The sequence below is a fragment of the Myotis brandtii genome, unplaced genomic scaffold (genome assembly GCF_000412655.1).
Source record: "Myotis brandtii unplaced genomic scaffold, ASM41265v1 scaffold668, whole genome shotgun sequence".
Taxonomy (NCBI): Eukaryota; Metazoa; Chordata; class Mammalia; order Chiroptera; family Vespertilionidae; genus Myotis; species Myotis brandtii.
In genome coordinates this window covers 781,922-794,041 of record NW_005370597.1, presented here as the reverse complement: position 1 = coordinate 794,041, position 12,120 = coordinate 781,922, and the positions used below count along the sequence as shown (strand labels likewise).

Genomic DNA, 12,120 nt, shown 5'->3' with positions numbered 1-12,120 from the left:
TTTATGTATGCTGCAATGAATTTGTACAGATGTTATGAATTATTTTGAGCTCAGGACTCAGCCTTCCTATTTCATGTTTCCAAAACAAGTTTGTTACCTATTCACCTCCTAATGTGTGATACTTCATTTTATAGTAAGGAAGGTTTAGAATAACTAAGCTTTCTGGCGACATTCCTGTACAGGGTTTCCATGGGCCTGAATGATGATAATTTTCAAATTTTCTTCCCTTTTTAATTTGAATGGTTTTGTTAAATTTGGAATTCAAATTAAAAAATGTGAACAATATCTTTAATATAGCTTTTTTTGTGCTGCATAGAAACCATATAAGTAAAAAGCATGAGGTTACATAGGTGACTATATTACAAAAAAAACAACTAGTGTGTGAATATTACATTTTGTATAAAGTTCCAGGTAGATGGTGAAGTTTAAAAGAGACCTGTTTCTTAAGCTGAGCAGCTGACCCACCTCAGGACAAGAACTGCTCTCTTTTTCCCCACAACCTCAGTATTTTTTGCCAAATGGCCCAGATTTGAGTAAAGGGGTATGCCGTGAGCGCAGAATCCGAGCATAAGGGCTGCAGTCGGTTGAGCTTTGGCAAGTGGGTGTTCGGGGAAGTAAATTTCGAAGAAATGGTTTCTTCCCTGGGGGCTCTTGGTTTGGTTGCTGGTTTTCCTGGTTGGCACCAAGGCGCTTTTTGGTAGAAGCCTGGCCTTGGAGTTTTAGCACAGTATGATACTGCTCCGCAATGCATGCCGCCTTCTTCCGAAGGTCCATTTTTACCAACATCATGTTGTTCTGCAGCTCAGCCAGGGTCTGATCCTAAGGAAGATCAGTAAAGTCATAGAAAACATTTATATCTGGTATATGAGAGAATAAGAAGGGCAAGGTGATATATGCCATCCACTACTAATTACAACTAACTCTTTAAGGTCAGAGCTTATTGAACAGTGGGTATTTTAATGTCAGAGCTTAATTGTTAGCGTTTTGTTTTAGAGGTTTCAGGCCTGTGCATAAAATAATGGTTTCTTACAATCTAAGCGTCTTGGATGAAATGTGATACTATCTATCTCCCCAGGATTATTACAACAGAAAATGCCTATAAATTAGCACAGTACTTTATACTTAAAATCTTGACCTTTCTCTTTCGCTCCTCATTCCCTTTTTCACATAACCCTGGAGTGGGCTGATGGGAGAGAAGGGGATATTTAGGCTGTCCTAACCTGTTTGATTAAGATGTCATCACAAGTAGTCAAGGCTTGGCGAAGTTTTCCTGCCCCAGTGCTGTGGCAACAGGCTCTTTCTGCTGACTGGAGAGATTCACCAAGTTTCTGAAGCTCTGTCCGTAGCAACCTTATATTCTGAAAAAGGAGGAGTAATAAATTGTGGCCAAGTTCAACTAGGATAATGATCTGGAGGAGTCAGGTAGCCATTTGAAGAGAAGTAAAATACAAGGCAGGTCAGGTGAATAAAGTAGCCACCCTCCAGGACAGTACATAGAAAACTTCTTAGCCTTACATGAACCAGGGATATAGTACTGGAAATCACCTTAGGCAAAAGTTTTTTTTTTTTTTAAATATATATCTCTGGCTTAGATTGATTTTTTTTTTTAAATTACATTTTTATTGATTTCAGAGAGAGAGAGAGAGAGAGAGAGAGAGAGAGAAACATCAACGATGAGAGAGAATCATTGATTGGCTGCCTCCTGCACGTTCCACATTGGGGATTGAGCCTACAACCCGGACATGTGCCCTGACCGAGAATCGAACTGTGACCTCCTGGTTCATAGGTATCAGATGCTCAACAACTGAACTATGCTGGCTGGGCTTAGGTAAAAGTTTTGGTAACAGAGAAAGGTAATCACCTTCTGGCCCTCCTCTAACTTCTTGTCCACATCATTGGTGAAGGGCTTGGCTGAGGGTGGTGGTTCTAACATTTTCTGATACTTCCGCAGCTCTGAGGGAAGAAACAAGAAACATTAATATGCAGGCTTTCTAACCTTGGACTTATCTCTGAGTTAACAACAGCTTGCAGCACATATAAAAAGGGAGCCCTTGTGCATCCTAGAGTGAAAGGTCTGGGGATGTAGCACCAAAATAAGGAAATTATGTTGGAGCTGGCGCCAGAAGGCCTAAGTTTGGAGAATAGTTCTGCCTTGAGTCACTACCCTCTTTCCTTCCTCACCGTCAGTGGTAGAGTTCAGCTCTGCTTTGCACTGGTCCAGTTTGGCTGTAACCTCCTGGAGCTGCTGGGCGGAGTGGGAAGCAGCAGCCAGCCTTTGTGACCGCCTTACAGACAATTCAGATCCTGATTGTTGATGAGCCATTGGCTGTTGTCTGGCTTCCTGCACGCGAGCTTCTAGCTCTTCAATCTTCTCATCCCGTTCCTAAGAGGGAAGCAGAAGGCACAATTCCATCCACAGTCAAACACTGCAGAAACAGATGACTGCATAATGACCAAAATCTTCCCTGATACATAAGCTTTTTGGTTAGCACGTATACCATTTTCTGGCCAACCAGACCTTTAATCAATTTGCCAAACAGACTGGCACATACAAAGCACTACGGTACTAGAGAAAAGTGAGTTACATATTCCCACCCCTACCAGAGTTTATAAAATCTGTTAACCTCGAGCAAGTAGTGATGGGAATCTGAGTAGCCAGTTGCGGCTAGTTCAGGGCAACTCACCTGAAGCTCCTCTTGGTAAAAACTTGTCAGTGACTCCTTGAGGATCTTTAATTTCTCTTCATATGTTTCCTCTAAGAGTTCCTTTTGGGTGTCCAAATGTTCACTGTCAGAGGAGAAAACAGAAGTGAGTGAAGATTCTGAGGAGTGAGCCTGGAGGACAGATTTTTTTAAAAAACAACAACAATAATATATTTAATTATACAGGAACTCAGTGGGCCTCTTTCCCCCTCCCCATGTGGGAGTCTGTGCTGTGAGATTCTTTCCCCTTCCCCAAGTGGGAGTCTGAACTTGTTCTTCAATAAATTCCCACCTTTGCTATTAAAAAAATTATAAAACTAAAATGAATTTAACATTCATTAAGTTAATGTCCAGCTATGACCAGTGTGAAGAATTTTAATGGATGGAGGACAGATCTTGGTGCACAACTCCATCCTAGTCCCTACTTCCCACCCTCTGGTCCAGGTGACAGATGAAGAGGGACCACTCAGCTGGTACCTGCACCACTGTTCACGCTGTTGCATCTGCTTCACCATCTCATTGCAAATTTCATCACGGAGCTGCATCTCCAGCTGCAACTTTTCCTGCCGTTCTTTCAAAAGCAGTGCTTTCATGGCTTCCACCACCTGTAGGAGATCCTAGAAGGGACACAAGTCAGAAGTAATCAGATGGCCATGCCCCTAAGAGGCACAGGCCCACCTGGAAGGCAGCATGGAAAATGTGCAGCCATCAAGCTGCTGCAACAAAATTTTCTTGTATTCTCACCTCCTTGCTATACATGGAGATATCAGCTTCATTTTCAATGTCATCATCAAGGCCTGGGTCTGTCTTAGTTCCTATCTCTAAGCTGGGAGATGCCTGCAGACTGTGTTCCTTGATGAATGAATGTAGCGATGGGAATCCCAGTTGTACAGGTGGAGCATGCACAAGCTAGCAGGGGGAAGATATCTCAATTGAATCTGGGACTAGTCCCTAGTAGCTTTCTTAAATAAAGGTACCATTCCAAAGGTACCAACTTCTCACCTGGCTGGCAATGGCTGAAAATTTGGCCACGTGAAGGGTCTCATCATAAGTAGACGCACAGGGATTCACGTTGACAATCATGCAGGAGCGGCCTCGGCCTGTGAAGAAGCCTTGAAACACGCGAGTCAACTTGCTGTCGCGGAAGGGAATCAGGTTCTGCTTTGACCTGGCAGGGAATCAGAAGAGTAGAGCTGTAAGCAGAACTCCAGCCCTTGGGGTATTCTAGCACCATCCCTAGTGGTGACCAGGAAGTTTCTTAGTAAATTGCAGAGCTCCAGACCATGCAAGCCCATGGATTGCAGTCAAAATCTCACTTGTTCTGCTGGTTTTGGCGCAGGGCAGTAATACAGCGGCCCAGGGTGTGCAGAGAAGTGTTAATGTTTCCTGCTTCCTTTAGCCGCTCACCACTCTTCTGATCTTTGCAGCGTTCTGAGCCAGCCAGATCACAGAGTGACAACCTTGAAAGGAGGACAGGATCTGACATAAGGACCTACATGTTATGAACCTTCCAGCCCTTCCTATACTCGTGAGGAGGGGAAGACCCACCAAGAATCTCTCTACCTAAGAAAGGCGAACAAGAATCTATCAGAAGTAATTCCTCTGAGCACCTCCCTTGCCTCCTCCCCCACTACCATTTATGGCCAAGAAGTCCAAATTTCTAAATGGAAAATCTTACTCGCTGATCTTGGGGACTATATCCCCTTCCCCTTGAAGGTGCAGGATCCGAATGGAGAAGATGCTGTGACTAGAAGTTAAGAAAAAGAAAAAGGTCATTACACATCTTCCATGACCAACTGGAGGATTAATATTTCCTAGAACAAAGGCTGGCTCTCACAACCGACTAACCTGCGGCTGGAGTTCTGGTTCAGGTGCGTGCTGGCAAAGCTCTGGTTTTTACGACCCACTTTTAGGAGTTTCAAGGCCTCCTCAGCATCCTGAACATGAATCCAATTGAGATCTGAGGGCAAGAGAAGGGCATACATAAGATGGGAGTACCTAACTCTTTTCTTAGTCTCTGCCCAAGTCCTGTCCAGGGTTCATGTCAGCCTCCCTGCTTTCCCATACCTTTCACGTAGGGATTGCCATTCTGATCCTCATATAGCCGCAGAATCTGCCTCTTGCGCTGTTGGTTAGGTGGTTCTAACAGATCATAAAGCAGTTCATTGTAGATCTCAAAGAAGGAGATCCAGATGGAGAAGCGAATGTCTGCAGGTACACTTACGGGGGCACTGTCTGGCTGTGCCCATCGGTTACTTGTTTCTGGGGAAGAAGCAAATGTACATCAACCCCAGAGTAGTCCACCTCCCCTTTGGCTTGCAGGGTCCTCAGAAGGCAGAGCTCAGGTTGCAACCTCTGGTCTTTACTCCTGGCAGTTGTTGAGAGCAGGGAGTGGGTTCTTACTGTGACTTGGCACTGAGCCCAGTCATGTTACTTACCATCTAGCTGGCTACTGCTAGTAAACTGACTGGTGGAGGAGAGCCCAGCAATGCCACTGTCAAAGCTGGTGCTGGTACCTATCCGATTTTCAATGTAGACACTCTTCTTCAAGGAGGTAGACAGTTCCTCCTGGAGGGCCCCAGGGAGAAAATAAGTATAAAACTTTCCAGAGATTTGTCCCCTTATCCCCACCTCTGTAGACACTAACACTTCACCTCTTGGAAGCCTCCATTTAGCAGGGCCAGTTTCTTCATTTCCTCCTGTCGGATCTGCTTGCTGTCAAGCCAGATTACCTCATTACAGAGCAACGGCTTCAGATCAGGTGTGGGATGAAGTTGGCCTTGGAGACTATTGAAGATCAGAGCCAGGGACCGGGGCAGGATCCCTCCGTCTTTGATGGTACCTAGAGGAATGTAAAAGATGGGTAGCTGAGGCAAGTGCCTTTCTCCTCCAATGGACAGCATCCAAAGGCAATGACAATACCATTACAGGCAATCAGCAATCCTGTGAGGCCTACTACTCACCTTGAATCGTGTGGGTTTTTCCTGAGTTGGTGACTCCATATGCATAGATAAGCCAGTTCTGTCCTTTGAGTACGTCTTTTACCATCTCCTTCACAGTCAGGTTGAAGAAGGATGCTTGTCCTACTTCTGGCCCAAAGATCTAGAGACAGACCCAGTTTCTTGGAGACCTTTCATCTCCCATTTGCCTCCGGTGCAGAGCTAGCAGATGCATCTCTTCCTGGGTGGTTGGCCCTGGACAATGCTCTAGCCACTTCTTCCTGCAGTGCTGCCAGCTGCTTCCTAAACACTGAGGACTCAACTACTCTCTGCCAGTCCATCTTTCATCCAGATTAACAAATACCTAAGGTATGCTATCCACTAAGTCCAATGCTGCATACACAATGGGGCAACATACTGGTCACAAGCATTTGTACTATCCTCAGATGGAACCTGTAGCAGATTCAAGTCCTAACTCTACCACTGACTAGCTTCAGCAACATTACCTTCACTGAGCCACAGTATCCTTGTCAGGAAAATAGGGACAATATGATAATTATAAGAGTTGTTGGGAATTAATGCATATAAAGTACTTGACACACTGGCTAGCTCATAACAAGGGTGCAAGAATAAACTCTGTATTTCACACACAACTATAAAAGTACTTCCCCCCATCCTCTATAAGAAGTTCACAAGCAAGTAAAAAGCTTTCCCACTAAAGAGGGAATAAGGTTGCCCCTACATGTTGGTCCCTTGTTCACAGACCAGTACCTTCATACCTTGGAAAAGGTGAACCTGTGGGTGGCTTGGCCAATTCCCCGCTCGTTACTCTTCTGGGCAAAGGAGTCTTTGGGTGCCTGTAGAACAAGGGTCTCCACATTCTCAATATGGACACAATCCTAAGAAAGGGGAAAACACAGTTGACACAGAAGGAAGCATTCCTGAGAACCTCTTCTGTATCATTCCACCTTGAATCCTCCCTCCTCAGAAACTCACCTGATCCTCCTGCCGTTCCAGCTCTGAAGGTAACAAGGGCCTGACCCTCAGATATACTTTCACCTTCTCTGTACTATCCTCAGATGGAACCTGTGGCAGAATTCCAGGCCAGAACTACAGATTAATCTCAGCAATTATCTCTAAGCAGATGGGCAAGCATAGCACAGTTCCTGAAAATAATGCTAACACTACCCTCGTTCCACCTCAAGTGTCTCTCTGTAGCTATAGCTACTCTTTGGTTCCATAATCATTCCAACCTACATAGATTTCTTTAGTACTTTGTCCCTTTCCTACTGTCTCTTCAGTATCCTGTAATCCTGGGTTACCACACTTAGAGTTAGAACTGGTTGACTGGCATGATATTATAGTAAAGCACAGTAGGTAAGCACCTTGGAGGCAGACACACCGGAATTTGAGTCCCAATTCCTTCATTTAGTAACTATAAGACCTTGAACAAGTTCTTAAATTCTCTTTGCCTCACTTTCCTCATATAGAATGGGGTTAATCATATAGTAACCACCTCATTCTTTCAACAGATATTTAAGAGATCTGCCTACTATGGCCCAGGAACTCTAAGAGGCATTATTGAGGCTCCTGGTCTGATAAACCTTTCTCTAAAAAGAGACTTATGGCCCTGACCGGTTTGGCTCAGTGGATAGAGCGTCACCCTGCGGACTGAAAGGTCCCAGGTTCAATTCCGGCCAAGGGCATGTGCCTTGGTTGCAGGCACATCCCCAGTAGGAGGTGTGCAAGAGGCAGCTGATCGATGTTTCTCTCTCATGGATGTTTCTAACTCTCTATCCCTCTCCCTTCCTCTCTGTAAAAAAATCAATAAAATATATTTTTAAAATAAAAAAAATAAAAATAAAAAGAGACTTATGAGTAGAGTTGTTCTTAACCAGTGCCATTTCCCTCCCAAAGAACATTTAGCAGTATCAGGACAGGTTTCTAGGTTGTCACAAGTGGGAAGGTACTACTAACATTTAATGGGTAGAGGCCAGGAATGCTGCTAAGCACCTTGCAATGCACAGGACAGACCCATACAACAAAAAATTACCAGGTCCCAAATGTCAATGAGAACCCACCAGCTGCCATAGATGCAGGGCCTTCCACCCACCTCGCAGGTTTCTGGAGGTAAACCTGAAGGCCTTGTAGGGCCCCAGGAGTAGAGAGAAGGGAGTCAAGGGCAGGCCTGATGCCCAGCCTGAACTCCTCAGGAGGAAGGGTGAGGGCTGAGACAAGTCCTGGCAATATTCTGCTATTCTGCTTCCCCTCAGGAGACCTAAATCAAAGTTCTGCACCAAATTTCAAGGCTTTGTGACATTCTGACAAATCAGGGACTACGTGTTAAGAACCAGCCTGCCCCCAATTTGGGTGTATGTTTTGTACATAAATATAGGTCGTTATATATATGGCTACCAAAACCAACCAAACAAAAAATGTCAATGAGAAACCCCAGCCAAGCACAAAGGCTTCATAAATGGAAGCTGCGGTTGGCATTAAGACCTGAATGTACATTCCACCTATTTAATGGCAGTATGACTTTGTGCAAATTCTTCAAGGCCTCTGGGCCTCATGGTGGAGAGATAACTATTATCCTTCCCTCAAGGGATTAACTGATAGTGTGCACTTGAGGGTATATCATTAATGCAATGCAAACAATAGTTCTTATGGACACAAACTCTACATTTTTTTACTTGTCATGCTCTTAATTTTGAATTGAACTCTCAGAAATGCTGGTCTTTGACCTCATACTAACTACTCAGTAGAGTAGGCTGAGGATATCACTTTCTGCTCCTACCACTCTCCAACTCCTTTACCTGCTGCTTGTCTTCCAGGGAGGTGGAGATGATAGAGCAGTCTGACAGCAGGTCCTTGCGAACCACAGACCTCAAGTCTGCAACTGTGGACTCAAACATGGGGGACACTACGACATCTTCATCCGAGAGCAAGCCGGCTGGCGGAGAAAGGATCCCTCGGGACATAGCTGGGGCAACTTAGGTCTAAAAAGAGACAAAAGTGAGAACCTTAAGGACAGAAAGGGCTGCAAATTCTAGGTAAAAAAAAAAATTCCCTTACCCCAGGACACCTCGGCATCGCCGCCTGAATTTCTACTCTTTTCCCTTCCACTATCAGCAGAGGGGAAGGGGATGATAGGAGTTAATCATTTAATCCAGTTTAAGGCAGCATTTCTGACCACGTACTGGAATGAACAGATATCTGGTTGAAAAACCAGAAGGTCACGCTCCAAGTAAGGTGCCTCGCCCACGGGTGATGTGGAGGTGGCGACAGTAGCCCTAGGCACCTTCTCCAACCTCGCCCCCAGGCCCACAGTGAGGACAGAGGTATTAAGAAAAAAAGCGATGGCAGCAGGGTCGCTTTCTGACAGCCTGTCCGGCGAGAGAAAGAGCTGGTACCCCAGCTGGGCTCCAGCACAACCGCATACTCACCCGAAGACGCGACACTTGTTCCCCGTCTGGTACCTGCCCACTCACACCCCGCCGCCGAACCCGGGCTCTGGCCTTTATAGAACAAAACTCCGCCCACGAGGTGCACCTTTGTTACTGATACAATGTTTTAAAGTACGCGCTGCCTTCGTCCACCAATCAGATAGAGAAGCCTGCAGCTACCAATCAGCGCCAGGAAAGGGGGCGGGTAAAACTGGGAAACGGTTGTTCCGGGTTGACCTTTCCTTTCTAATGTGCGTCCGGGTTACCAACTGTCGGAGTTTGGAGCCGAGTACCGTGGAATTCTTCCCGCTTAACACTTTTTCTTGAACCCTCAGCATTTATTTCCCACGAACGCTAAGGGAAATCCTGAGGTTTCAGCCCTCATCCTTTGTCCTTTAGCACGTTCCTTCTCAGGAGCGCAAAAGAGAGCTGGTTTAGGACGCTTGTGCGTCTTGGGGTGGGAGACTACATTTCCCAGGAGGCACGCGAACAAGCGCCCAAACTATTTCCCAGAGTTCCCCACGTTTCGGCCCTGCAAAGCGGTCTTCCCTCGGGGGTTGAAGACTTCGGGCCAAGATGGCGACAGGAACGGGCAGTAAGTATCTGCGCTGTTTTTGCGTGCGAAGCTTTTGTAGAGCCGAGGCCAGGCACTGGGTTTCTGTCACACGCCTGGGGAGTAGGAGCAATGATTTGCCTGAGAGCGCAGAGTCTTCAGAGACTTTCGCTCGACGGCGTCGTGGCAGGCCAGTGTTTGGGGGTCGAAAAGTGTAGGGTCTTGTGTCTTAGGGCGGCCGCAGAGATTTGAGAAGCAGCTCAGCAAATCTTTGCATGTTTGGGGACTGTGTGGAGTGAAAGATAAAGCTGCTCTAGAGACTCGGGCGTGCAGACGAAGACGTGTTGTGAGCCATACCGAGTGGCCGGCACCTCAAAGAGCCATTCACACTCCGACTAACGTTTGTGGGCCCTACTCTCCGTCACAGAGAAATGGGATAGTTTAAACCGGGAGCTTTTTCTGCCACTGGGGAAATTGCTTCTCTTGCACCTCAGCCATTTGCCTCTGTTTCGTGGACTGACAAGATCTTTTAGGCCCGACAACTCAAGGGGGGTGGGGGGTGGGGATTCTGAAAGCAGTAAACAAGTTTTTGCTTAGAAGGAGGCGGGGCAGTAAGGGGGTGGCTACTCGGAATCCTGGGAAATGAAATAAGTCCTGGCGCTCAAATTGGGATAAAGTATGTATTATTAAAACGGCTTTTTGGGAGAACTGCCTTATCTTAATCTGACATTGTCTGGTTTTTATTTTATTATTTATTTATTTTTAATGTATTTTATTGATTTTTTTTACAGAGAGGAAGGGAGAGGGATAGTGTTAGAAACATTGATCAGCTGCCTCCTGCACACTCCCCACTGGGGATGTGCCCGCAACAAAGGTACATGCCCCTGACCGGAATCGAACCTGGGACCCTTGAGTCCACAGGCCGATGCCCTATCCACTGAGCCAAACCGGACGGGGCTATTTTATTTTTTTATAAAGCAGGGTAGTCATGAAGAAATTAAATATTTTGCCAGATACTCATTGCAATTCGCACGCAATGAATAGGTACCACCCACCCAGTGGTGATATTTTACTAGCCAGGTGAAAATCAAGATTTGGTGATGGAGCTCACTTTGTCCTTACAAGTTGGGATGTTTTGTGTTAGGCTTCTAGACCTCCGGTTGGGGCCAAGAACTAGTGCCTCAGTGGTTGCTTTTAAACTTTCTCTCCTTTCAGAACACAAGCTGTTGAGTAGTGGCCCCACAGAACCATGGTCCATCCGAGAGAAGCTGTGTTTAGCGTCTTCTGTCATGAGGAGTGGGGATCAAAATTGGTAAGGTATTTAGGATGTCTGGTTTCTTGGGTCTTAAAAATTCTTGGGTATTTTTTTCTTTTTTTTACATTAGTGGATTCCTGTAATTAGTCATACTGATCTGTAAGCAGTATCCTACATAATGAAAGGGTAATATGCAAATTGACCCTAACAGTCGGGAACAACTGGTCGCTATGATGCGCACTGACCACCAGAGGGCAGACGATTAACGTAGGAGCTGCCCCCTGGTGGTCAGTGCCTTCCAACAGGGGGAGCTCTGCTCAGCCACAAGCCGGGTAGTGGGAGTCTCCCACCTCCTTGGTAGCTCTAAGGATGTCTGACTGCCAGCTTAGGCTCAATCCTGGGAGTGGGCCTAAGCCAGCAGGTGGACATCCCCGAGGGGGTCCCAGACTGCAAGAGGGTGCAGGCTGGGCTGGGGGGCCCCCCCCCCCCGCCCCAGTGCACGAATTTTCATGCACCGGACCTCTATTCTATATATAAAAGCCTAAGCAACCGGTAGCTGTGATGCACACTGACCACCAGGGGGCAGACACTCAACGCAGTAGCTGCCTCCAGTGGTCAGTGCGCTCCCACAGCGGGAGTGCTGCTCAGCTGACCAAAGTGAGCCTCTCCCACCTCAGCGCTACCGAGCTGCAGCTGCAGGTGCAGCGGGGCTGGGATGAGTGGGAGTGGTGCCCTCCTGGCTCAGGCTCCTCCCTGGCCGCCTGCAGCTTCAAGCACTACTACATCCCTTGGCAGTCCGACATCCCCCAAGGGGTCCCGGATTGCAAGAGGGCACAGGCCAGGCTGAGGGACCCCACACCAGGCCTCTAGTTTCTTTTATAACAGTTTTATTAAGATATAATTTACATACCATAAAATTAACCCAATGTATTCACAGAATTTAGTATATTCAGAGTTGTGCAACTGTCAGTCACTGTACAATCTCCACCTCATCTAATCATTTACTTCTGTTCCTATGGATTGCTTATTCTGGATATCTACACTAATAAAAGAGAAACATGGTAATTAGCGTACGACCGCTACCCTTCCCATTGGCTAATCAGCATATCCTTATGCAAATTAACTGTCAACCAAGATGGCGGCCGGCAGCCAGGCAGCTGGAAGCGAACATGAGGCTTCCTTGCTGCAGTGACTGCAGACTCCAACATTCCCCGCCTGACTTGCC

General features: G+C 46.5%; 2 protein-coding genes across 13 annotated transcripts in view; one reads left to right on the top strand and one right to left on the bottom strand.

Annotated features, from left to right (window-relative positions):
- Positions 1 to 222: 222 nt before the first annotated feature.
- On the bottom strand, positions 223 to 8,622 carry KIF20A (kinesin family member 20A). The gene is made up of 18 exons (XM_014529099.1): positions 8,458 to 8,622; positions 6,638 to 6,727; positions 6,421 to 6,540; positions 5,666 to 5,804; positions 5,357 to 5,544; positions 5,141 to 5,270; positions 4,770 to 4,964; positions 4,551 to 4,662; positions 4,381 to 4,449; positions 4,019 to 4,162; positions 3,705 to 3,870; positions 3,447 to 3,611; positions 3,180 to 3,319; positions 2,685 to 2,787; positions 2,182 to 2,383; positions 1,862 to 1,953; positions 1,221 to 1,358; positions 223 to 819 (listed from the first exon to the last, which is right to left on the bottom strand). The coding sequence occupies exons 1-18, from the start codon at positions 8,620 to 8,622 to the stop codon at positions 502 to 504; spliced, it is 2,676 nt and encodes an 891-aa protein (XP_014384585.1). The 3' UTR covers positions 223 to 501.
- Positions 8,623 to 9,424: 802 nt separating this feature from the next.
- The window catches only part of LOC102256357 (bromodomain-containing protein 8), a 25,853-nt gene continuing 23,157 nt past the window's right edge, over positions 9,425 to 12,120 (top strand). For 3 of the 12 annotated variants that reach the window (XM_014529095.1, XM_014529094.1, XM_014529089.1), the window contains exons 1-2: positions 9,426 to 9,682; positions 10,856 to 10,952. In XM_014529095.1, the coding sequence (XP_014384581.1) occupies positions 9,664 to 9,682; positions 10,856 to 10,952 (116 nt within the window). In that variant the 5' untranslated portion in view covers positions 9,426 to 9,663. Of the gene's footprint in view, positions 9,683 to 10,855; positions 10,958 to 12,120 lie in introns of those variants that run through there. The other 9 variants (XM_014529096.1, XM_014529090.1, XM_005881013.2 and 6 more) reach the window with 7 other exon arrangements.

Excerpts from the sequence above, each read along its gene's own strand:
- KIF20A (XM_014529099.1), bottom strand. The coding sequence starts at position 8,622 with ATGTCCCGAGGGATCCTTTCTCCGCCAGCCGGCTTGCTCTCGGATGAA. Across the intron at positions 4,663-4,769 it reads TGGCAATCCCTACGTGAAAG|ATCTCAATTGGATTCATGTT; the intron begins GTATGGGAAAGC and ends TCTTGCCCTCAG. Across the intron at positions 2,788-3,179 it reads CAGCGTGAACAGTGGTGCAG|TGAACATTTGGACACCCAAA; the intron begins GTACCAGCTGAG and ends CTCCTCTGACAG.